Consider the following 27395-nt stretch of genomic DNA (forward strand, 5'->3'; position numbering starts at 1 on the left):
GATGAGGCTCGGGGGCTAGATTTAGATGCTCCTTTTGTTTACTGCAAATAACTGTGCAGTTGATTGGATACCCAGAACGCAATGGATGTGGAATTTGAGGTCTAATATGTAGGTTGGCCCAAGCTTCGTGAATGCATGCAAAGGTTCTGAAAACATCTTTCCTATTACCAGGGCGGAGAACACCAAAAACACGTATTTACTTTCCATTGCCATGTACCGCGTTGAATTTCGCGAAAAGCAATAAACTGAATAGAACTTCCCTTTGGTAAAGACATTGGATTTGATGAAAGTTGAGGATATCCAAAGCAGCTCAAAGCTTTATAACTGGTAAGGACTCAGTACGACAGGTTTAATGTGACTGTCAGTAAGTGCACTTCTATTTATGTTGGTTTAAAATGCCAGGTTGTTTTTTTGGCGAGGCAGCAGCTAGGGGATAACCAGGTAGGCCTACAAGGGAAATTCCCCTTGGGAAAATAGGGCAAATGTAAAACGTGTTGCAGTCAAACGACGTAGAGGGGTTTATATGAAAGGTGATGGACAGATTGGAAAACCGCAATACCAAGAAAGCAACGGATGTTACCATAAACAAAAAAAGTTCGATGTCTATGGAGGTTTGCAGTGGTAATCTACATTTTACTCGCGTGCTTTCTGGTCGCTTTATTGTGTTATGGACAACAAGAAGAGAATTAGTTATATCAGTATTGAGAAACTATGTTGCATTGATATCTTTTTATCGGTTGTCGCAAATACGCGACGGTATAATGTTGTGTATTAAACACCGACCTAAAAGCACTCAATTCCATTCCTGCTTGATCGTGATTCGAGCGATGGATGGCTTGGGTTCGAGTCCCAGTGTATTCTAACCTCTAAAATACATTTTCAGCAGGGTGAAGATATATTCCACACTCATAACGTCTCCTTATATTTGCAGTTAATAGAATCGCACTTTGAACTAATAGGTAATTATCGGGGTTAATGTTTAACATGCTGTGTGTTGCAAACCCTGTACTCGGACAGGCGTCTTTCACCACCTCCACTGCTCAAATATGGCGTCTCATGGCAGTTCTATGAAAAATGTGGCAGCAGTGGTTCGAGGCAACAAGACCATCGACTTGGTAAGGAAGGATTTCCTACAGTTTTTCTTTCGTTTCAAGTTTAAATGTGTAGGTGCTATAGTCTGTAACGTGTGGAATGTTTTTTTTTACAGGAAGACTGGAAGATTCCGAAGATCTCCTCTAACGGTATGTGCCTTCTCATGCTAATGTAAAGTAGGACTAACACTTTTCTGACAATAAAGTATGTTGCTTGGTAAACCAAAGTTTTCATCATGTATCGAAGTAAAAGATTTCGTTCAATGGGTCATTTATTTGCAAACAAATGCGGGTAAAAACCATTTCGATTCGGTTCGTCTGCACGGTGTGTTTTTCATACTTTCAATCCCAAAATACTGCCCTTGTTTAAATAAATATTGGGTAATACTTCCAGACGTACTGATTGCTGTGTCGGCTGTTGGAATATGCGGCTCCGACTTGAAGTACTGGGCATACGGCAAGTGTGGAAGGTTTAGTTTGGATGGTTCGCCGATGGTGATTGGCCATGAAGCGGCCGGGGTGATAAAGGAGGTCGGTCAGTCGGTGACCAAGCTGGCTCCTGGCGACCGGGTCGCCATTGAACCCGGTGTTTCTTGCAAGGTTTGCGATCACTGTCTGTCAGGACGTTACAACTTGTGCAAGGGCATGAGGTTCTGCGCTACGCCCCCAGTGCATGGAAATCTGTGCCAGTATTATGTTCATGATGCGGATTTTTGCTTCAAGTATGTTGAACATAGTTGTACACATCAGACGTTTGTCACATTATTTTATTTTTATTTAACAATTGTGCATTTAGTAAGAGTGTCGTATGTTTTTGGCGATAAAACGGTCGCGAGTCTAAATTTCACATAAGGCAAGAAGTTGGCGCTTTTGAACCAATGTTTATGACTGATTGCTTTCCTTAGGTTGCCACCTAATATGACAGACGAACAAGGTGCGATGGTGGAACCGCTCAGCGTCGCGATACACACGTGCAGAAGAGCAGGTATTGCCAAAGGACACCATGTTGTGATTTTCGGGGCTGGACCTATTGGGATTTTGTGCGGTTTGGTCGCCAAGCAACGCGGTGCCGATCAAGTTCTCACTGTAGGTAGGGGAAGTTGAAACCGTCCGTCTTCAACATAAATTGTGATATTCTGACAACAGATATCGACGGACACCGACTTAAAATTGCTCGCAAGTTTGGCTCCACCGACCTGACCTGTCTCGTCGACAAATCAGCGAAAGACCCGGAAAGTTTGGCCAACCAATTGCTGTCCGTTAGCAATGACGACGGCTGTCATGCCGCCCTTGAATGCAGCGGTGCAGACATAAGCCTTCGCACTGCTATTCACGTAAGCGACATCCTCGTATACTTCTGTCTGTTGATGTTGATTTCTATTAAATTTTGTACAGGTTTGTCGGCCGGGTGCGTCAGTCCTTTTAGTGGGAAGGGGATCCCCCGAAGTCGCTCTTCCGATGGTCAAGGCGGGAACTTTCGAAATTGATGTCAAGGGAATTTTTCGATACGCCAACACGTAATCTACCGTTATATATTTGCTTCAATACAATGTCCTTTATAATGTATAAAGTCTGCGATTACAACACCGAATGTAATGCATTCATCGGTAATATATGGCATGGTGGACGTTGTTTTGGCAGACGTATTTGTTTAGAAAACCTGGCACAACGTTTTTTAAGTGCTGTACCAAAAAATTGATACTTTACAGTGTCGAGACAGCGACAATTTCAGATGTTGTGTTTTGGGAACTCTCACCGTTTTCGAATTTTTAAACCGCTAAATCCAAACCCCCGTTTTGAGCAGTTATCCTGAAGCAATCGAGATGATTTCTACTGGCACTATAGACGTCGATCAACTAATCACACATCGGTTTGACTTGCAATCCGCCAACGACGCCTTTCTGACGGCCTCCGACCCCCACCATAGGGCGATCAAGGTCATGATCCGTTGCTGAGTGACGTCATCACGCCGAATCGTTTATCATTTTGCTTTATTCTGGCGTTAGGGAAATGGAAAGAAAGGGTCGCAAATAAAAGTTTGATTGTGAATTGCACGAACCGCAGCAAAACGCCACACGCTCTGTATTAATTTCCCGTCATCGCCTTCCCGTGTACACAGCAAGTAAAGTAGCTGGAATTATTTCGGAGAAGCGTGAATTAAAACGGAGGAAGGAAAAGAGACGCGTGCCGTAATTTTGCGCGAACACTAAAATCCAAACAACAATCGCGTTGACAAAGTTCGGCGCACAAAGGGTTAGTTTATGCCGTAGTTGAAGCCGCTACCGTAGCGCGTTTTCACTACGCAAAGCAGAAGTTAACTAGGACGTCTTGCTACGTTATGGTTTTGAACGTCAAAAAAAAATTTTTCGGGTGCAAAAAAATACTATGCAAGACACTTGATGGTGAACTGGCGAAATCATATGCCATGACGTCATCGTCGCCTGGCCTTTCATGAAACAAGAATCGGGAAACTTTCCAAGCAAACACACTATAAGCGCCATACGCCGCGCGACCGTCAACAGTTCACAAGCACCAACCGCGGGCACAAATGCGGCCGACAAGTTCAATAGCACGGCCCCAGGAGTGGGTCAGGGCCCTCGTGGCCGTCACACCACGTTTTGCCCACAAAAAATGAAAGCGTATTGTTCTATACACGTGTGTAACACGTCTCGGTGACTGGTCTTGGTGATGCCCGCAATCGCGTTGACCCCCTCCACTTCGGGGCGAAAGAGAGTCGGCCACCAACAGATTGCCAGGTTTTCTATGGACATCTTGTTCTTGCCGTTTTCGCCGACGCTGAAAAATAGAAACGCATTTCGGTTAAAATTGGCGTAGAGAATGCTTTTGAGAGTAACAAATAAGTGAAGGCGCTTTTAAAAGTGTAGTGCCTTAATTCAGTAAAGCGGGGATAAATCGTCAATACCACATATGCGTCCTCTAAACCAATGCTTCTCAACCAATGGGTCGCGAAGCATTTCTAAATGTTACAGTTTTCTATTAGATCACGAAAATTGCATGTGTATACATTGTTTCATTTCTCATTAAATTGTTTTTCATTCGTTTAGTCATATCTCATTGTGGGTCGCACAATAAAACTTGCATTACAGTGGGTCGCTAACTGAAAAAGGTTGGGAAACACTGCTCTGAACCATATGGTTTTTGTCACATGACATGTATTCACTTTACCCATTTTTGGAGAAGCGTTTTGCTTTGTATTATCGCTTACGTATGGTTTTAAGCTGACCCAACTTCGAACGGACAGAACTCGTTTTACCGATAATCCATCAATCAGTCTCACTCTCGCTGCGCCGGAAGCAGATGTATTTACGTCATACTCTAACTACGTCAGAGGAATCGGGAAAATAACGATGTAATTGTTTGCTCAAATAATTACTTGGGGCGGCGAAAGAAGTTTTCTTTATTTCCACATTCTTTGTAACAGGGAAGTCGAGTTTTCGAAACAAACTAAATATTTTTTTTATTTCTGTCCCCATAAATAGGCGACAGTTGAAAGTTTGCTGCCCCACAAAGGGACAATAATTCAAAGTGAGTTGTGTTACGCCAACGGATATCCCGCAGCCAGCAGTTGGGGACATTCGAAGGCAATTGCACGGGCGACACACGTGAATACTGGCAAATGCGCAAATGGCAACAAACACCGTATAGTTGGAATTGGTTGAAATCACTTCCGATCCGCCCCTTGCGATCATGGAACAACTGGGAAAAGTGTGAGGACGAGTGGTTGGGACAAAATCAAAATTCGCGAGCACTTTGTGGACTTAGCCAGTGGTTCTTAAACCTTTTCCTGTGCGACGCACTTGGAAAGACCGCTTTTGCGACGCACCAAATTCGTAAATCTACCAATACGATTTGTTCTTATTGTGCAGTTGCTATCAGACATGCTGCAATTGACATTGCAATAGTTTTAATTACTGTGTTAAACCCTGGTGATGAAGTCTCACTGTACGACAGACGAAACGTCCGAGAAATAAACCACGTTAATTTGTTTTGCCAGGAAATCAAGTCTATTGTAGATTTGTTGGTTACTTGCCGTCATTCTTTTTGTTTAAATTAATACGCGGCGCCCTTGAAAACTCAAAACGACACACCAGGACGTCGAGACGCACAGTTTGAAAACCAGAGGATTACAACATTTGGTGGGAGCAAAAAATAAGGCCGGGACGAAAAAATTTAACCAAAATGTTGGTTGCTCACATGTCAGACACGTAACTTTATGAATATGCCTTTCAGCCAAAACAACCTTATTTATTTAACTCGGAATCAACGAATACTTTCGCATAACTGAATAAGCCTTTATTTGGCGACCCCAGATACCGCGTATCGATCATAAGGTTCACTGGAATTGCAGTCAGCCAGGATCAAAACCACTTTTTCAAAACCAATCTAACATGACGAAGCGGAAAACGAAAAATCATTGGCTTTGATCAAGCTTGGCTGCGATGCCAGTGAACCTTTTATTTATTAGCCTTTACCGCCGCCTTTTAGCTAACCTTTGCGCAGGGAAAAAACAAGCAAAATACACCCAACCCCGTCAAGAACACAATGGCTCTAAAAATGGTCCTAAAACTCACTTGTTGAGGTGGCAGCAGAGGAATTTAAAGGTAGCATAGTTGGAGTAGGGGAGTTTCTTTACCACTCCACGCACTGAGCATATCTGCAAGGTTCGATCCGGCATTTCTGAAAAACACAAGTTTGAGAGTTAACAAACAGCGAAATACTAGGGTTGTGTCAATAGTTGCGTTGACCCGCGATAAAAAACCAAGGATTTCGTATCCAAACTACTTTATTGAAAAATTCAGTCCTTGATAGTTGTTCGGGTAAGGACCGGCCTTGTATATGCATTAAGTGGTTGTTTATTGTAAAGCAAATGTGAAACAACTGGGTTATATTGTTAAACAACTCCACGCAACGTCAGATACCAAAATTAAACTATTTTCAAATGTAGTTTTAGAACTTACTGATCGCCTCCTCAAATTCGTCGTGTAGTGTGTAGGGAATGAGAGGGTCCGGGAGGTTCTTGTGACCGAAAAACCAAGTCACGCATCCGGCAACGGTGGAAACCGACACTTCGGACGGAAGGAACTCGTAGCTGTTGTCTGCGGATGAGCGAAAGGAATTATTACGACTCGTAACGTTTATAACTTGAATAATTTGTAATCGCAATTGGTAGTAATTTGTTGTTATAAATACACAGTGTGTAAAATTACACACAGAGATACAGAATGTGCTGAGTGCACATGACAAAGAAATACACGTTTTCCCACGTGGCCAAACACTGTGTGATTGCGACTTGCGACACACCATGATGCCATGATTCAGTTCTGGTGTGTTGCGTTTTTAATCATACGCACTAAGCACATTCATACATTACGTTTGTGAAATTACAGTCGGGCAACTTGACCAGTACGCGTCAAAATACGACAGGGAATTGATGCATCGTCCCAATGCGCATTACTCAACAAGTAACCGGTGAAGCAAGTATGCCAATACACAAAGGAATTCGAACAACTGCACCAGCACATTTCCGCTTTGCTGGTTGACACGGAAGCAGCTGGCTGTGATTGTGTTGCGTTTCTTTGTCTCAATATTGTTTTATCTTATCTCTTGGGATGCAAGGAATGATTGAAAAATAATTTTGTGTTTTAGTACAGAAGGCTGCATGCCAATACAGACGATGGAAACCGTATATACGTGCGTGGTAAACTTGAACCCCAGGAAATAACCTCCGTACTTCTTGACAAGCTGTACTCGAAAGCACTCGCTACTTCAAACGGGATGTAAACACGAAACACAACAAACATTGCAACATCATGTCGGGTATGAGTGACGTCACTTAATCTGCCCACTTTCGGTAAGCGCATTGCTGCCAACAAGTAAAAGTAGTCGCAATGATTGTGTTGCGCAATGAGCGTTTCTTTTGTCTCGAGTTCCAACTGAGATTTATGGAAACGATGTTTCGTTTCGTCATGTTATTATATCCACGCACTTTGCCGTGCAGATACTACAAATAAGTTCACGTATTTCCTTTACGTTAAATGTGGTTTTAGTTTGTTTGTAGAGAACAGGGAGTCAGTGTAATGTTACAGCCGGTTTCCTAGCAAAAGTTATCTTCAAAGTGCAATGATTTGCATTTAAATGATGACACTTCACGTCAACATATATCCCGAAATTAAGTGTACCGGGTGTTTTTTTTTGGAAAACAGTCTCCGGGGTCACAAGGCGTTCATTTGGAAAATAGGTTGAATTCTTTCTGGAGACAAATATTCCCCGAACAATCAGGGTCGTTCTGAGAAGCTAGACATACCATGCTTGTACGGATTGACTCACTCACTCAAAAGGACGCGCAAGGTCACTTTGGGGCCATTAAAAGATTTGCATGTTCGTTTGCATGGACCTCGTATAGAGTAAGGGTATTGTTGTGGCAGATTTGAACAGCTTAGCGAACTTTGTTACTATTGTTGGTCTCAATGAGCTTCTACACTCACCAAAACACGACCCGGCGACCGCTGGAAACAATTACCAAAGTTTGGGGCTGGCATTTTCAGGTGGAAGCAGAATTTCTGCCTGAGAAATCGCATTTAGTTTGCCAACATTTCCTTCTATGACGGTTAACCCATTTATAATTACATGACTTGCCAAATAATCACAAGACTTACCAATGACCTTTTGAACAAAGCACGGACAAAAACCGACCCAATGCCCCAGAAACCCCCTAATACGCATGGAAGTTGCGACAAAAATATATTACACTAATGACGTAATTGACGGGTAAGCGGCTCCCGCCACCGAATACGGAAACTACATAGTAAGTAATCCATGCCACACTTCACGGCGATGACACCCAGCTTGATGAGTCAAGACACCTTCTCAGGAGTACAGGTAACTGCAGGCCTTAACGGGGGTTTTGCTGCTACACAGCAACGTATTATGCACAAAATATTGTGGGCCCAAACGTCTGGACGCATATTTTGCAAAAAAAGTACAAAATTTGCTCACCTTCGTCGAATTTCTTAATAAGCATTTCGCGTTCTTTGGCGTTGGCCGGGATCCTGTACAACCCCTCTGTGGATAGACCTGACGGGAATAAAAGAATGTTTGAGCATATAGTAAGAAGTGTCAAAATTTTAAAAACTCGGGCTGTCCCGCAAGGAACCTCCGTCGCAAACCGCAAGGCCCACACTATTTACATTACATTAATTCTTTTCGAAGCATTTCCAATCAAATTAAAGTTGACTTTCGGCAATATCACGAGAAACACGCGTAGTTCGGTTGCGTGGTGCTTACCGAAACGCCTCCAAACAAACGCCATCACCCGACATAAACCCAACGCACTTCCGCAAGACTTGAGGACCGCTTAAAGTTCACGAACGTTTCGCTTAAATCGAGGGAACACTGGGCACTGGCCGTGACGCGGTGGCCCAGCCAGTGAGGGGCTTATAAGGTAACTCGACGGCGCTTTTCATACGTCACAATCACGCGTGCAGACGCAACAATCAACAATGAACGCTCGCACGTCTCCAGCAGTGTCGCGCGCGGTTTTGGATCGCTACACACGTGCTGGTGGAAACCGTGACGTCAGAGCTGCCAATCACAGCCCCAGCGTAGGTTTTTATTGCTGTTTGAACGCACAACAAAAAAAAGGTACATGTTGAAAGCTAAACACTATTTTTCGGTAAAAAAGGCATGTGATCGTGGCTGTTTTCTGAGTTAAATGAAGTCATGTACGGTGATAACCCTAGTACAAAAACAACGCACAGTATTACACTAGTGTTTCAATCAAAAGGAAAATCCATCAAATCAAAGCGAAAAACCATTAAAAACGACTTTTCTCAACATATTGACGCGCGTACGAAGGAAAACCACCACCGCGCACGCTTATGGCAGGTCCAGGAAAATCGATATCCACCCTTTCCGACGGCTAGACGCAAACCAAACCAAACTGCCGGCGCCAACAACCTCCACATTCTACACACGTTCGAGCGACCAGGTTTGAAGGTTGACTCACCGTAAGTCTCTATGAATCGGATGCACTTCTCCACAAACAGTGGAACCATGTGGTTCAGGCCTTGGATGGTGTCGTCGAGCCGTTTGTTGAAGTAGTCGGAAAGCGTGTGCTTATTTCCCGTCGTTTGCGAGCTTGGCGGTGGACGGTTTTTGCCTTTGTTCTTCAACCGGCTTCGCTGTTCTTTTTCCTGAAAATACGAGGCAAGTTTAGATAATGTATTCTGTGCAGCGTTTAACTGGCACAAGCTGTTGTGACACCATCAACTCAATGCGCTTATCCCACACAGTTCCGTTATCTATGAAGGTAAACTGTTTCGCCAGAAATAACCGGTGTGTTGACATTACACTAGGAATGTATCTGCTTGGTGAGGCATCAGAAAAAACAATGGAAAATGCTGATTATGCGGATTTCCCAAACAGGTTACATCCAGTTTTCAGTAAAAAACCACTAAAGATGATTTTGACACATAGCATCAAACAACTCTTACAGGCACACTTGATTTTAATATTTTGAGCAACGATTTTAGTTGCCAACCCCATGCTTTTATTGCTACCTGAATGACCATTGGGTTTGCATGGAATGTCCAAGTCATCTGTTGGCATTAACAGTCAAAACATCACACACTATACCAAGCCTTTTCCACTGTTTAACTTCTGTTCTGTGCGCATAAACAATTCAACAAACTCAAACTGTCACAACGAGGTACGGTACAAAGATTTAAACCAAGCTTCACAAAATAACTGGAATTCTGACAAATTACTTTCTTTTTCATGCAATACTAAAACTCCCAATACAAAATGAAACACCTTTCATTTATCCACCTACAAAGATTAACGACAGTAAACAGCATTTTTTTTTCTTCAAATTGCACCTGAGCAAAGATAGTAAAGCATTGAACTAGGTCATTTGCCAGCCCCTAAACACCTAACACCACTCTTGTGTGTCGACCTTATTGTAATAGAGCAATAGTAAATGGGGGAGAACATTCTTAGTCATTCAGGGCAGAACCTGGACTTCTAACTGGGAGAAACGTTTATAAAAAAATGTCATGAACTGTAAAAATAGCCGGTTTTGCTAATGGATTGTCAAACAATTCTAAGTGCGAAAATTAGTCACAGATTCGGCATTTTGCAAGATATTTCAGCAGTACATGTATAGAAGGCCTCAGTACAACTTGACACTAGGCTTCAACATTGATAAAATGACCACCTCTTGATATTATTACTCAGACACAAATTTTTCATAACAAGGTAGTATTTATTACATTTGTGTCACATTAAAAGTGCCTAAGCTTGTCCTTTCTAACCCTTAAGAAATATTCTGTAACATCTGCCCTACAATCATACTTCTTAGACAAAAATCAGTCACATTGTCACTATTTGGTTGGTTGACAATGGGCATTATTTCCCTTGGGGGTAAAATTGGTGAACATTTGATGGGTTCCTGAGGAGAAATTCCACAGAAAGTAAAAGATACTACCACAGACAGATGGCAAGGCAATGTTAGACAGTGATAGTGTGATTCATTTCCAGGCACTGATAGACAAAAATTAGGCACGGACACCGTTGAAACATTTTTATGACAAAGTTAGCATAGACTGACTCACTCATTTTTTAAACGCTTGTCCAGCAGACAGATACAATATACTACATACCATACATAGATTTCTGGACATCCATGAACAAACATAAAACAAAAGCTATTGTTAATCTCACCTGAAGGTAGGCATAGTTCACCAGAATTTGCATGTGTTTTTCGTTGACATCATACATGGCTGGCTTGGTAAGCATTTAAACTGTTGCAGATCACACAAAAATACAAAACAATATTGCCTGGTTTACGTTCTGCAAAAATCGAAAGACAACGCCTTGTCATCAGACTAATCAAGCAATTAGGAACCTGTGGCTGGTGTGCGGAGCAGTAACTTCCTTCTTTTTTCCTTTGCAACTGTAACATGTCAGAAGGCGTGATGACAAATGAGCTTATCACAACTGCATGGAAGGCAACACGACACAACAGCCAACCATAATGTGAATCAACCATATTTTGTTAGATCTCACCTTGCTTGTTTAAGCAACCCTGCTGCCTACGTCCCCACACATATGGCTCTGAGCCATCGCCTGTCTAATGCTTCGTAACAATGGCAGGATGCAGGTATATTTCATGCAACCCTGTTGTCTGCCTGTCGTGCTATGCTACGGGTTATGAGCGCATGTGATGTGTGTGGGTGATGTAGCATTCGTCTCTGTCAAATAGGTACAGAAAATTGTATTTCATTTGTTGTCTGTGAAATGTGAAACCACCATTAATTTAATAAAGGTATTGATTCAATAGCATACCTCGGTCAATCATTATTGTATTTTGATGCCAAAATATTGACTGCTCGCTAGCTCTGCTTGGAATGCGCATTCAAATCATCACATCTGTTAAGTCAGGAATTTCAAACTGTTCACACCTCCATTATTCTCTCAAATACAAACTAGTCTTCTACCAGAAAGACAATTGGCTTTTATTTAACATCATGCCACCTATGTAAACTGTCTGCCTAACAAAACGCATTCAAAAATCTTACATTCTTAAAATTCAAAAGCTAAAATCTACTCATACTCAAGGTAAATGTGGTGGCACAACTGCAAAAACACCCAGAACAGGATTTGGCAGAAAAATACTCAGGCTGCGTAGGAAGCAATCGTCCCATACAACTTCCCCACTAAGTCCACGTCAAGACTACAAAATTAGTGCAATGTAATTCACGCACAATTGTGTTGCTCTACATATGATGTCACTGCATATAGGAGACACTGCATCATGCAGCACAACAAGAGCTGTGGGAAAAAGTGGCGTGACGCATGCTTTGAAATAGCGGGTGGTGGATGGAGCCATGCAAATGCCCAAAATTGTCAGTTTGGTAGTTTTTAAATCTCTTCCATAGTTCTTTTTTAAACAGCACAAAAGATAACACTTCTGTTCTAGCATTGCTAAGGAATTTTTAGTAACATGGTTTACCTCAAATATAACGCAGTATTTAACATAGAATATTTTCACATACAATCACCATTTTCATTAAGCAACGAGAAAAAAATATTTATGGGGCAAATTGAAGCTTCATTACAGCTATTTTTCGTCAAACTAACAAACAGACAAGAGAAATTCCGTCATGGATTAATATTACATGTGTTGTTAATTACCTTTCCCTCTTTTTTCCTCTTCTCTTCATCTCTCTGCTTGTGTCGCTTTTCTTCCTTTGGAGTGCTGCCAATTTGAAAACTGACCATTGATGATGGCACAGATGGACTGATGTGCAGGTCTTCATGGCTTGCAGCTAATCCCCTTTTCGTGTTCTATAAAGTATCCATATGTTACTTAATTGAAGAAAATTATTGTTACATATGCTCCATGTATTAAAATATCATTTGAACAATATTGCTATTCTATGTCAAAGAATTTCTATCTGACAAGAATGTGAACCACAGGTGCATCAATAGCCAGTAAATATTTGATTTTACCAACTCAAATTTAATGATATCGCATGAACAAGGCTAAGGAAAGCTGGCGGAAAACCAGCACATTTTAGCACAGGGTTGCCTTTATCGACAAACTATTAAAATATGTAGGTAAGCTACTAATGTGAATATGATCTATTCATTATTCCCAACACGATACATGACTCACAATGCCTTCTCCCCCAAAAGGTGCAAGCAAGTCAGCTGTAGAGTGACGTGCTTGACGCAAAGTAGGTGGGGGAGTTTGGGCAGAAGTTGGTGTTGAGTCGATGTCAGCACTTTTGAGGGGTTGCCGCTTTCCAGCCCTGGTGCTCGTAAACTTTCCCCTCACCCCTGACGTGTTGGTAAGCACTGAACCTCTTGGGAACTTTGAAGAAGTTCTGCCAGAAATGGAAATAAATTTTACAAAATAGTATTTCAACAAAGGACAGTGGTTAATGTGCTCATATTAAACACAGTTGGTGTTTGAAAAGCATCTTTCCAGCTTTTGTATTTGTATTAGAGATAAAAAAGTTTTTTATAAAGTTTTTTCTACAGGTGTGTTCAAGGACTACATGCATTATTTCAACACAAAGAGCACATGATAATATTATCACAGTAGCAATATTTTTTAAAGATATATTTCAAGTCACTTGAATATTTCAAATAAAATCCACTGAAGCCTCATGTGCCGCAATGTTTGGTAATTCACAAACTGCACCAGCAAAATAAAAAAAAATATCAAATGACCCCGGTGTATCTCACCCAGGTTGAAGAGTAATCTTCACACCATTGGCAGTAGTCGTGGTAACAGTGTTAATCTTTCCTGGTATAGATTCCGGGCCCATTGGCAAAACCTGCTGGCCCAAACGTGTTGGGTCCGCTTTGAGCAAGGCCAGATACTCCGTGCTCTGTGGCGATTTTTCATGTTTGTTGCTTGGAGACGATAGATCCTGCAAACCGCTCTGGTACATGAGACCAGCTTGCTTCACCTGCGGAAAGGTGCATGGTAGATTTACCTTGAAAACCTCAGTGTTTTGTCAAACTTATTTTGTTTTGGACGACCTAAAGGACCCCTTTTTGTTTACAAACTCAATAAATGGTACACATTTCACATCATATAGGTGCTACTAATCAATAAGCATTGTTTTGATGTGTTTTAGTAAATGTGTGGGCAACGATCAAAAAGTTTGTGAGGTCAAAGTGTGGCCACGCAGAGTACGTGTGTTGGGCACATAGTCATGGCTGGATGTTTTGTAATATTCTTGATGGATTAATAAAATATATTACTTTGCTACGTTTTGTCTGATCATAATCGACACAAATATACCATGTAGACCAAACACTATACAAGCTGTATATACTACGTAAACCAAAGAGGATATAATACAGATTTAACTAACAGGTTTTTTCATTATTCCAAACTCGACAGCCTTCAACAGCTCAGGTTTCAGTTTTCCAGGTTTTGAGCCACCAGGAGGTGGTGTGGTGGTTCGAGAAGAATCGAAAGTGTAATCCGGCATCTCCTATGACAAGCAATTGGTTCATTGTTGTGGCCAGCACAGAACGAAGTCCAGGATGAACAACACATACCTCATTATCAAGTAATCCAGCAGTAGGACTTGTTCTTGGCGTCTCTGGTTTATAGTCGTCGCTTCCAGCTAAAATACATACATATATTTTTTATATTTTTTATGTTAACACTAAATGTAAAACAAGTTATGATGGAGAAGTCCGTAAAAGTTTTGCTCTAGTTGATTAAGTTTACTCAATGTACCATGAAAAACAGCACGGTACTAAATAGAATTTATCTTTTATTAAAGCAACCAATTAAACTAAGCTTTCGGTAACCTACAACACACCCAAAAGTTGTGAAAAAACAATCAAGTTTGCTAGTTTACTCAAAAATGTTTCATCAACTTATCAATAAAAAGGCAATCTTGGCCTGAAACAAATTGCTTCTGCCAGCTTTCTCGATACACCTGCCACCTCTTTTACAAACACTTCCCGATTATACATGCGATATTTAGGTTTATGACCAAGCAAACACCAGGAAAGCAACAGAAACGAAACTGATTTTAGTTGAACACTGAAGATCCTTACTTGACCAAGTTGACGCTGGTGTTGTGTGACCTGGGTCCGAAATGCACTGGCTCTCTGCGTAACTGCTCTGAGAAGAAATATTGAAGCGGAGAGTACTCGGAGGTGTAACTATCGAGCTGGAGTGCTCAGAACGAGGCCCTTCGTAAGCAGACTTAGATGGCAGATTCTCAGTGCTTTTCGACTGCTCAAGCAAAAACATAAATGTGGTTTAAGGTTTGTTTCAGGTATACAAGCTGTGGAACACTGAGTTAATTATTAACTTTCACACTGAAAGTGGGAAATGACGCACCCAGCCTCACAAAACATATTGAATATCAGTAACTGTAACACCTATGATTTATTGCTCTCACCACAGTGTTTGGCTCTGGGCGATAGCTCAAAAATAGATTGTTTAATTTCATTAATTTACCAAAAAGTTTGGTTTGTACTATGTAGAAATTTATAACATACATTGTCTGCACTATAGGAACAAATGTGTTAGAATTGTATGATTTTTATACCTTGCCATCAATGATTCTAGTCCGTGGTGCTGGAATTGGTGGAAGAACTTCTTCGTCCATCTCTTTCTCTTCTTGATCTTCCTCCACAACAACTCGACTTATCCTGTGTAAAAATTACACGGAACATTACAACCTTTACAAAGGAAAATAATGCCCTTAAAACCAATGGCAAGTTATTTTGAACAAACTGGCTTACTCCTCACATTTTAACAGAAATAATGACAAAAAACCAACAAAAAATTTTGCACAGTTTTCAGAATACGGTACAATTAGCAACCATAAATTTCTGTCCAGGCATTAAGGAAATCTCCTTGACCCTGATAACCCTTATGGTTTCATCGGTGCCCATGCCATTTTATGTATCACATTCACAACTATTGGTCATGTGGGTAGTAACTGGCATGCAAAATAGGATTTGATTTTGCCTGCCCAGGGATTTCAAACACGTATTTTAGTTTAAGTCTTACCTGTGAATTGCTTCCGTATTCTCCTTGTGTTCCCAAGCATCCCTGAAGAAGGTGCTGTACACTTCAGGCTGTCGCTTGTGACGGGCTGACGCACTAACAAACTTGGCTTTCAGCTCGTCGGCGAGCGCATTACCGGACACTACTAGTTGTCGCCCTGCGTTGTCTTGCTGGAAGAAGGCTGCAGCCGATGGGTGATCGTCGTTTGGTGAAACACAGAGTACAAGTATTGGATAAGCACTGGCCGTGTTGTTTGCAAACACCTGCAAAAACATCGGAAATCAAACATCGGTTGCAATAATTGTGTATATATCCACAACAGAGATAGAAATCTTACATTGAAAGTTAAGACACTTTGATGTATAACAAATAAAACTATAAGTTTTAACATGTTTTTATTGGCAATGTCGCATTTTAATGATTAAAAAGTGTTGTACATAGTTAATCAGGATATGAAAAATACGTAACTGGTATAATAAAAAATAATAAATCAGAAATCTGCTCTATATCAGAAAATTATGGACAAAATTCTGAATACGTGAAAAGCTGTTTAGACTGAGATCATACACATGTCATAATCCGTAAAAAATAACAAAAGCACATTTCACTGAGCTGCCTAAACCCAAGTTGACATACAGCATATGCAAAATTTACCTTCATGACAGACAAAGAACTCTTGCGCAACGTGTCGTAGACCAGAATAAAACCATGAATGACATTTCCATGGCTCATCAGGTGTCGAGCACTTTGATACGAAGTCAAGGTGATGGCAATTCTTCTCCTTTGGGTTCCCAGGTACGTCACCACCACTATCGTATCTTCCACTTCTTCCCCTTCCACTATTGTCTGCCCATTGTCGTGAAAGGAAGAATGGTTGAGAAGGGGTGCCAGCGCTACTTCAGCTGTTGCCATGTCATCTGCACATCAAATTGAGTTAATAAACTTATACTTGTGCCTGGAACTGTGTTGTTCACTATACTTATATACTTATTCAGATATTATACATCAGTATCAGATATATTTAAATGCAAATTTTTTATTGTGTAATTGGGCACTTTAAAAAACCATCAATGTCTATGAAATGGTCATCATCCTAACATAATTAATAACAGCCTCTAAAAATAGGAAATAAAATCACAGTTTTTATCTAATGCATCTTCAAAAGGCAGCCCAAATGACAACCAAATACAGAAAAAATAAGATCTAACCTTGGCGAGTGCACATAATGATACGCAGATCAGGAGGATCCAGAGCAGAATCCAATCCCAATCCTCCCTCAGCCTGTTCTGCATCCGCAAAACTGTTTCTTCCACTTCCAGCTCTTTCTTTGATTCCTTCAATTAAAGATCTCATGGCCATCACTATTTGGGAGTCATGGAAACGGCGGTTGTAGGCATATTCCGGTTCAAGGACGTCAATGAAAGGACATCCAATACGGGATGCAAGTCTTTCTCCTGCATCTCTCAGCTGATTTACCTGAATGATGTGTTAAGTGAGATATTTTGTAAACAAAGAAAATAATGAATGTAATTTTCTTGCACAATTGAAACAGTTGCAAGAGTTTACTTGTTATATGATAACATTCATTTCCATTTTTTGGATGACAAACCTTACTAAACGTGTTTAAAAGACACTCAAACCATTTTTCTGTAGGTGCCAAAGTAGAAATTTAACCAACTTTCATTTTTCCTGTTTCAAACCCTATAACCAATGACTATAAAATGTATTTTAGCATGAAACATTCACCTGTTTTTCACCGTCTGTATATCCAGCAAGTAATATTGAAATAGGCAAGCCTTGGAACGGTGGGACCTCACTTGTTTCTGGAGTTGACACAACCATCTTCTCCAAGCTCTTCTCTATATATCTACAATCACAAGGGTAAGTAAAGATGTTGGTTAAAAAACAATTAATCAAGTAATTGCTTTTTCTGCTTCTAATGGTTTGTTGCAAAGTCATGTGAAGGAATATTGACTATTTGGGCGAAAAAATTATGGCAAATGTTTGATGCATTGCTTGTATGCGTAAGAACTTAGTAGATGATGCACAACACGAGAAACCCTGCTGCCTCTAACAAAAGCCTAAATCGAAACAAACTTAATTCACCTAGACAACACAGTTACTTTTTTAATGAACACAACAGGGAAAACTGAGTAAAATGATGGTTTTGCAGTGGATTGGGCATGAAAAATTTAAGACAAAGAACGAAATGTTTTGAAGTCAGACACAACCACAAACAAGTTTAGTCTTTCTAATCTCCACTTAAGTCAGGATCCTACCTCAGGGATTTCATGGATGAATAGACAGCAATGCAGCCATGCGGAGAAAAAGACGACGTCTGAAATGTGTTAGAAGGAAGATTGACATCTTCTCCGATTGGCCGCAGACGTAGCTCATGACCATCCAATTTGTACTCCTCATTTGATGTGTGGCCCACCTTAAAGAAACAAAAAAACACTGATTTTAAAAAGTGTATTTGCAATTTTTTATTTACTTTTAATTGACCTTTACAGTTTATTTCTCTTTATATAACAACCTAAAAGGTAAGGAAAATGTGATGATACTCGTGACACAATTAGATTAATATTCAGTTGAAATCTATGCACAACCAAAACATGAATTTTGCCGTCGCCATCATGGCTTGCTTTAACATCATTCTGACAAGGTAATGAATACAGCATGCTAGTTATGAAAACAAAAATAGTACATGCTTCTTTTAGACAAACAGCCATCACAATTGTGGTGTTCAAGTCCTACCGTTATTTCATTGGCCAAATCATGAGATAAGCCGTCAGCACCCAAAAGCACAATGTTCAACGTCTTCGAGTCGGGTTTAAGCTGCCACCGGAGGGCAGGTGGAAACTCATTGTTTTGGTTGCTTTTATACGGCTTGAAAGCCCGCTGAGCCTCCAGGGCTTTCCCCAAACACCTAGGTCCCCAGTTGTCGGCTGGAGGGTACGTTGCCTCGGTAACGTGCCTCCTCAAGATTTCATCCCGCTGTTTTTGAAGCCTGGCCATTGCGATGTACCTGAAAACCCGGAAAGGCATTGAAAATGCTTTGAAAAGACCAAAACTTATCACAGCAAGTATGCTTTTAAGACAAAATGTTATCATCAGGCAAAACAAATATAATTTTAAAGCTTTTTGTCTGAAAAATATCTTTGAACAACAAAGAGACAAAAGCATGTATACATTAACAGGATAAGCAAGAAAGTTCATAGCCCAAACTCACTGTAATCACCTATTTAATAGATATACTGCATCAAAAATTATGCAAATAATCACCTGGGATCATCTTTAAGTGCATCATGCATTTCCATTTCAGTTTTGACTTTGTCAGAAGAAAAAAATATCTCAGACTTTTCATACAACAACTCTTGGAAGTCCTCTTTGGCCTTCTCAACGATTTCAGCCTGTCATAGAACCACATATTTAAATTGTTGGCAAATTAAGGGATTAACACTATTTTTTCACCATGCAAAAATGTTTTATGTACCTGGAATTGTTCATAAATCGATGACAATTCAGCCTCAGTTATTTCTACAAGGAATTCGTATTGCTTGAAGAATTTCACCACATCTCCCCACTCCCTGCCAGGTGTAACCTATAATATAAATGTAATATTCAACAATTTTATACATACCATTTTGGTTTGAAAATGAACTTGACATTTTTTTAACCATTTCAATTCAAGCCATATGTTCTAAATCTAAATTGTACCAGAATATATAAGTTTAGACAAGATCCATGCAAATTTCTGACCTTTTAATACGTAAAATGGTAAGCTAAATTTTTACAAATACATATGGTTTCCTAAAAATATCAACTGGTAAGCAAAGTTTAACTGAGGTCAACATGCTCTTTTCGAAACCCAGAACAAAAAACCTTGCAACATAAAGGCTTTAGTTTTCAGGACAAAAACAAAATTTAAATTGGCCGACGTAGCCTTAAAAAAAAACTAAATATATACATGAGAACAATGACATCTGGTTATGCAAAGAGCCAGAAAAATGAAATTAGTTAAATAAATGAAAAACCTGGAACACCCAAAACAAACAAAAGGAAACTAAAAGTATAACTTGAAATAAAGAGTTTGCAACAGCAACTTACCTCAACTAGATTGATTTAAATAACTTGCTGCAACTGTTTAAAATTAACATGAAATTATGCGTTCATGAATTTTCACCTTGACAAATCCACGTGTTAACATTGGTTAGCAATGAAATATAGCACAAATATTAAGTTAGTGCTATGAACATTTTGTCAAAAAATTATTTAACACACTGTTTTCTTAAGTATCAAACATCTAACAAGTTTTAGTATACATATATATATGTTATATATATATAATGTTGGCAAAGCTACCGAGATTTGAATAACTGTAAAACTGTATCAAAATATTGTATTAATTAGAAACCATGTCTGAAGAATATTGTTAATTAAACTTCAATGTAGAATCTAGTTTAACAGGTACTATTGCTTCTGACATACAGTTTATTGGTTCACCCTTATTAACTACCATCACATATATGTAGGATTTAGTACAACTTTCAAACAAAGCTGAAATCTTGGTTGCCCTGATTGATTTAAAAAAATTGTAAACTTTGCTAGCATTGGCTGTAAAAAAAACTTTTAATAACAACAGTTTTGTATTGGAGGCAATTCTTTGTTCAAATCAGACAACATTAATTAATTGCTCCCATAGCATGAATCATATTGACATGCAATTGTCAATTGTTTGATTGCAATATATTGTTTTGGCTGCAATTAAAAAGTGAACGACAATTTGCGTGGAACGTATTGCTTTGAAACTGCTTTTAAACAGTATTTCCAAATGGCTGTTTAATACTACTCAATGCAATATTAATGCGGTTCCTTTGTAGGGTTTCAAACCATTTAGTGAGAAATGACTACTATTATTACAACATTTTCAGGGATGTTTCAGTTTTTTCAATTAACTTTAAATTATTGAGAGATGGGTTTCGAACGTTTTGAAACTGATATACTCGGTAAAACAAAATGCCATCCCAAAAATATCACAACATTTTATGGTATGTTATACTGAAATACTGCTGTTACTACAAACGTAAGCACTACCAGTTTTACAGAACGACAAAAGACTAGACCGCAGACGTTGTTGTCAAAACTACATAGAAACAACACATACTTGATGGGACTCGACGAGCAGATCACGGAACTGTTTTTTGATTTCAAGTCTGTGTTGTTTAGCCTCCAATTCTTTACGATGGACATCGAAGATCTTCTCTGCTTCTGAAGTTTGGAGGAGCTCAAAGGGAATTCGACGGTCCTCCAACGAATACATGTGCTCGGTTTCATACCACGGTTTGCTTGTGTCACTTACATAAAGATCTTCAGTGGGAATAATCCAACTGTCGATAAATTCATGTTGAAATTTAGTTATGTTTGTTATGTACCATGGTTTTTTAAACAGTTGCAGAAAAAACTATGGATTTTGAATAGGTGTCATGCAGCATTTCAAATTACACTGTGGTCAATAAAAGTCTGTAATACATTAAAGTAGAAACATCTTTGTCTCCAATCCCCCCAAAAACATAAAAGAAACATGTTTAAATGCATGAACGAAATAAATAAATACAGCAAGACGATAATAGTTTTTCTTAAGTAAACATGGTTATAAGCACAGCAGTGGATAAAGCCTACAGGTCCATATTGCACCTGCAGGTTCAATTAAAGAAGTCACCAGTGACAAATGTGGACAATGTCCACGAGAAAATATTACCAAAGTATTGTGCCACTTTTTAATAGGTAGTGCATTGGCCTCTTTTATAAACTGACATGTAAGGCATAAAGACAGCAATGGCAGACATTGCTAGCCCCAAGGCAAGCTATAGTATTACATGAATGCTGGGATAGTAGATCATATTAGGTTCACATAAAGGGTTGCAACATGGCCTCTCTTTTACAAGCTAATGGCAGATTTTTGTCATAAACTTGTATTTGTTGTCTTAAACTTTCAATTACAACACTTCTAATGTCGGCATTGCTGCCAATAAAGTAAGCAATTTTTAGTCCCAAGATTTTACTTATGTATATATATACTAATATATATTGCATTACCAAGAGCCATTATTTTATATTATAATGTCAACACACAGTTACAAAAAACATGATGTAATTATCAATTAATGTCCCTTGTCTGATACAGGAGAAAAATGAAAGCTTGCAAAAATGATTCCAGAGCATGTGCTTAAAGGTTCCTTGGGTTTAATCCCAATAGTTAACGCAATAAAAAAATAGTTTAGGATGAAATAGCAAAGTAATAACATGCGAACTCCAAACAAACCGGCACTATTTAAACTTAAGTGCACACAGAAATTGTGCAATAAAACATGTCATACCCTTCGAACTTTGGACTCCTTGACATTGTATCAACTGTGTCATTCCATGAGCTCCTGATCGTCGAAGCATCAGGCAGAATAATTTTCAATGCACGTGGCAAAAAGCTCAGATAGCTACCTTGCAACTCCAATCGATAGTTGTCTTTCAGGCGATTAACATGTTTTCGAAAGATCTTCGACGCAGCATTTTTGCCTACAAGAAGCATGTTTTTTTTTTGTTTTTCATCTCACCAAAACACACTGCCTGAATTTGATGACCGTGCAAAATTGATAGAGCAGAAATTTTTTTTCACATCTATGCGCACTGCGTTTAAGTAAAATCTAACCTTCCAACTCCACAAAGTTGAGATACTGTGTTTCTTGCTCTAGTTTCTGGCTTGCTGTCCGCCACGTCTCATGGTAGTCAAACACTTTCTCTTCAAGCAATTTCTCCAACTTTTCTTTTGCATCTTTTAGGATTTCTTTTCTCACTTTGGCAGCATCGTCAAACGAAATAATCTTAAAATAATTAGCTGGATGTTATTGATGGGCAAAATCGACAATTGAAAATATTGAGAATTAGTTCACAGAAAAACAAAAATTTGGAGTATTTTCTGGTATGGTTTATTGCATAACTCAATTGAAGTCCTGGTTCTGTTATAATACTGTGGAGGCTAAATTCATTAAAGTTTTGAGTACTAACATCTTACAGTACATATATACCTTAGACTTTGAGCGTGTCTTGTCAATTAGTTGAGCCAGGTAGAGAAATGCCAGTGTAACATTAATATTTTCTGAAGCCGAGACCTCGATGACAGGCAGAGAGCTGCTTTTCTTGCCCTGCGGAGAAGCAGCAAACTTTTCGGCCTCTGTTACAAAGGCAGTGACAGCTTCATCACATTTCGTAAGTACAACAACCACAGGTTTTTTTGTCTTCTGGAGGTAGTGATGGCAAGCTTGCACAAATCTGATCTGTAAACAGTTGCGTTCATGTTAAGTTTTCTGCATGTTTACTATCTTAAAATAAAATATATATTTTTAATGAAATACCACAGCTATAATATGTGTGTATCAGCAACCTTGCTCAGTGACGAAAAGGGTAAAACAAACAATGACAGACTGCACATGCTTGATACAACCCTAGCCATGCAGTATTATTTTTTGTGAAGTGTGGGAAATGCAAATAGGCTCAAGTTGTGTATACACAAAAGGCCACAGGGGGTGGTAATTACACAGTATAAATGTAACTTTGCCAACATCCAACCTTACTTTACACACAAAAATAAGGGGATGTTATTTTGTTAGATTACCTGGTCATCTATTTTCCGGTTGGTAACCAAACTGACATCAATACACAGAATAAAGCCATCAATCGTTAGTTTGCCATCAGGCATGGGTTTAATTTCGAAGTCTGCCTCGATACCCAGCTGATCTGTGCAAATGTACATCATTTTTTCTGCTGAAGAAATCTGTTAAAAGAGTCAAATTATCAGAAAAGTATTAGTATTTCATCTTTGGTAAAACAAAATGAGAAATTTGATGATGACAACAAATAATGAACCATCATAAAACCAAGTCAGTTTCACCAACTGCTATCAAATAGGCCTCCCACAAAGCAAGGTATTTAGAAACAGGAGATACCAAGTGGTAATTATCTGTAATTAGACTGTATTGACTGGGCATGTAAGACAATTGTCAGATGCCAGGCATTCCCTTTTCCCAATAAAGTGAGCAATCGTTGCCGGGTAGCATAAGTCAAACTCACTTCCCAGCAAAAGCATGTCTACAGTTAAAAAATTAATATATTGGTTGCTACAATTCCTTGTTTTTATAAATGTTTTCCAGATATAGGTATTTCACCATGTGAAAAGTTTTAATTGGAAAACATGACTGGTGGTGGTTCCACATGATCACTTCAAACATATACCTTTGTTTGGACACATCTTTTGTTGTACTGTTGGTTGGATGAAGTTCTGTGAGCCCTGTACGTTTGGTCATCGATGAACTCAGTCTGTTCTATGACATTAAACTTGTAATCCAAACCACTGTCGTCCTGCATGAAAAGAGGTCAAATGTTCAATATATCGACAATATCAATGAGTCAAGAATTGCACAACATTATCTAATAACAAACAACATTCGTCGATAGACAGGTTGTGATTTGGCCACAACACAAAGGGTGTCAACATGTTTGTCTTTACGGTATCAAGTGACAAGCCAATGTGGCCGTCTGGGGTAATGAATCACCCGTACAGTCTTGTGCCTGTTACAAATTGAACACCTAAATTTGGGAGAAATAGTTTCAACAAAGTTTTTGTATCGCAATCCTTATGCTTCTTCTTCAGGCCTCATTAAACATGGAATTTTTCCCGCCAGGTCGTGCTTGTGTAAACAACGGTGCATTTGAAGCTTACTAACGTGTTAACATTTGTTCACACACAAATGATATGTACTGCCTTTACATGAATTAAGTACGGTTGCTTTAAAGGTTATCTGGCATACATCCACAGTGGTAATCTAATACCAAATACATTGAAATGCATTGCAAAATAAACAAACTCAATATTTCGTCTTACATCCCTAAATATGTGACATGTGATCCAACAACAATATGTTCCAAAATGTACGATTTAATTTTTTAATGTTTTTGGCAAAATTTACATGCTCTAACCTGTTTGGTAACTTCTCCCCAATAGAGAAAATGATCATTGTTAACAACACGTCCACCAAAGTCAGATTGGCTCAGAACTGAAGTGTGATCAAGATAATAGTTATCTGCTTGTTCTCGAACAAAGCGATTGCAGAGGCATGATTTGCCCACTCCATAACTGCCTTTATACTGCACAAAAAGTGTACAATATTTGACACACACAAATGTATTTCTGTCCATGAAAAATCAACATATATATGCAACCAAATTAAACACATCATAAAATTAATCACAAGATTAAAAAACATAGTCATTTTTGCAACTAATTTGTTTCCTGCATATTTATATATACTTAGTCAAGATATTCACAGTTACATAATGTTTAATTTAAAATTTGGTAAAATTCATAAAAGCATGAAGACATGGTAATATACCAGTCTGCAGAATATGGCAGTTCCCGACGAGATCTCGGGCGTGCAAGACTAAATCTTTTCGCGTGCCCGGCCCCTAAACCCGCGTGCAACGAAAACGATAAAACGTCTTTCTGTTGATTGTTTTCTGTTTAGACATTCGCGTGCTGAAAAATTTTCGCGTGCAGTGCGAAAAATTTGGCGTGCAAACAAAAAAAGTTGAAGACAAACTTGCGCGTGCAGCTGCCATACTCTGCAGACTGGGTAATATAGGTTTCTTGTTGCCTTACATGCATTATTGTTGAATTTGGTTAAAACGCCAGCCAGGATTTTCTTTTTAATATTTCACAATATTATAAAGCTTACCTGTTCTGTTCCCGACAGACCAACAACTGAAATATTAAATACCGACTTTCTCTTCTCCTTTGACATAATTACCACAAGTCCTAATTTTTGCAGTGAGGCATGTATTTTTATCTTAAACAAACCTCTCAGATATCATCTAAACCAAATCTGTGACAAAACAAGTTTGGTTAATATACAGTTCCATGTTCCAAAACTATAAAGTAACAAAGCAGAAATGATGCACAATCGATAACCATATATACCCTGTGTTTTAAGCCATATGTGCTTTGAAATATTTAAACACTGCTATGCCTTCCTGCATAAACAAACCCCTAGGAAGAAAGAACACTAGCATAACACATATCGCACATGTTCTAATCACAAAAGCACTTTCTCCTTTGCTTGGCACTAAAAACAGTATTTGACTGTGATTGATTTGTGCCTGTATTAGTTGCATTAAATATTCATTACTTTGAAGTAACTTGTGTCGGCAATAAGAAGAATGTGCTATACATGGATTTAAAAAGATAATACATTGCACCAACCGCCTAAGCTGGAATCAGCCACCAAGACAATTATATTTTTCATTCATGTTCCAACAAGTCAAGTGAAATGTATGGTAGTAATAGTTCAGGCAAATTTGTTCTACCTGCTTTACATACTACAATGTGATTAGTATACTTTTAATCGCTGTGGAATAAGCATCAAAATTTGCATTTTGATTTATGGCAGTCTTATCTCTGTTTTTAATGTACAATTGCAATTACATAATGGTGGTAACAATTAAGGTAAATATATATATAAGTTTTTTCAATCTTAATGAAACAGGCATTCAATAAAACATACAATACGGAGCACCTGGCAGTTCACACCACATAAAAAATGATTCCATGATAGATAAAATATGCCATGTCCACTGCATCAAAATAAGTTTTACTTTATCTCATTATGAGTAATAAATTACGTAATAGGCCAGTCAAAAACAAAAAAATGTGCTAAAGCGCACGTTTTCATTTAGGTCATGTGCAACTCTGTGTCTTTTGTTTTTACCATATTCGGTGGTCGCGTCATTATTAACATCTATGTATGTTCAAACAATTGTTACGTATACACTTCACAAATGTATATAAAATATGCACTGTCATTTATTTTCCAACCAAAAAATGCAATGCAACAACCGCGGACCTCAACCTCTATCTTTCGCCAACCTAAAATGCCCGAGCCGCCAGGCGGACCAAGTGTTGCCGAACTATATTTTGTGACTTTTCTGAAGTAGAGAATGTTACGATTTGAGCCGAATTCCTTACAATAATTTGTATAAAAAACTGTATCAATATTTCTCATTGCTAAATTACCAAAATTATGTTAGTGAAAATGTCTTATTGCTGTGCATTCTGATACTTTTTCAGGCCGTTTGTGACACAGCAAACAAACGGGAAACATAATTCTAGAAGCATATGTGCGATGTGCGTCCGATTTTACCACTGATCTCTATTATTGTGTAATAGTGGATTTCACCATAGTAAGAGTATACTATGACTTCACTGTCAGGTGAAATTGCCAATTCGTCGCTTTATAGCGTTTCTGACTATGTCTCATTTTTGTTCGAGGAAAACTGTTTTAGTTTTAATAGGCCTATTGTTTCTGTGGTGAGATAAACACTCATATAGTTTTTATTAGGATGCCACACATGTAGGTACCTTTCGAGAAAAAAATATGCACGAAATATTGTTTCGACGCAATAAGCAACGGTATTAGCAAAAAAAGACGAAAGAAATTTTTTGAAATAATTTTATTTTTCTCCACGTGCCCTACATAGGAAAAGTTACCGGTGCGAGACCTTTCTTGGAGATTAATTTAGGAGACAAAACAGCTAAAACTGTCAAAAAACGTTAAAAACAACATTCAATAAACATTCAACCTACAGGTTCACAGAAATTCCAACCTACAGGTTTTATATAGACC

General features: G+C 38.9%; 2 protein-coding genes across 2 annotated transcripts; one reads left to right on the forward strand and one right to left on the reverse strand.

Moving 5' to 3' along the window:
* Nucleotides 1-936: 936 nt before the first annotated feature.
* LOC145888448 (sorbitol dehydrogenase-like) lies at nucleotides 937-3046 on the forward strand. The gene is made up of 7 exons (XM_082979196.1): nucleotides 937-1115; nucleotides 1208-1241; nucleotides 1486-1813; nucleotides 1997-2181; nucleotides 2238-2425; nucleotides 2487-2608; nucleotides 2896-3046. The coding sequence occupies exons 1-7, from the start codon at nucleotides 1047-1049 to the stop codon at nucleotides 3044-3046; spliced, it is 1077 nt and encodes a 358-aa protein (XP_082835322.1). The 5' UTR covers nucleotides 937-1046.
* Nucleotides 3047-3065: 19 nt separating this feature from the next.
* Nucleotides 3066-25594, reverse strand: LOC145888447 (rho GTPase-activating protein 5-like). The gene is made up of 28 exons (XM_082979195.1): nucleotides 25452-25594; nucleotides 24697-24864; nucleotides 23953-24078; nucleotides 23336-23494; nucleotides 22749-22997; nucleotides 22373-22544; nucleotides 22047-22239; nucleotides 20834-21056; nucleotides 19163-19270; nucleotides 18952-19079; nucleotides 18424-18694; nucleotides 17946-18103; nucleotides 17413-17533; nucleotides 16875-17142; nucleotides 16321-16583; nucleotides 15670-15929; nucleotides 15203-15305; nucleotides 14703-14883; nucleotides 14193-14260; nucleotides 14003-14125; nucleotides 13365-13591; nucleotides 12790-13000; nucleotides 12306-12458; nucleotides 9118-9304; nucleotides 8109-8186; nucleotides 6071-6208; nucleotides 5684-5789; nucleotides 3066-3887 (listed from the first exon to the last, which is right to left on the reverse strand). The coding sequence occupies exons 1-28, from the start codon at nucleotides 25515-25517 to the stop codon at nucleotides 3698-3700; spliced, it is 4698 nt and encodes a 1565-aa protein (XP_082835321.1). The 5' UTR covers nucleotides 25518-25594; the 3' UTR covers nucleotides 3066-3697.
* Between the last annotated feature and the right edge of the window lie 1801 nt (nucleotides 25595-27395).

Source organism: Ascidia mentula, chromosome 2, assembly GCF_947561715.1.
Source record: "Ascidia mentula chromosome 2, kaAscMent1.1, whole genome shotgun sequence".
NCBI classification, from domain to species: Eukaryota; Metazoa; Chordata; class Ascidiacea; order Phlebobranchia; family Ascidiidae; genus Ascidia; species Ascidia mentula.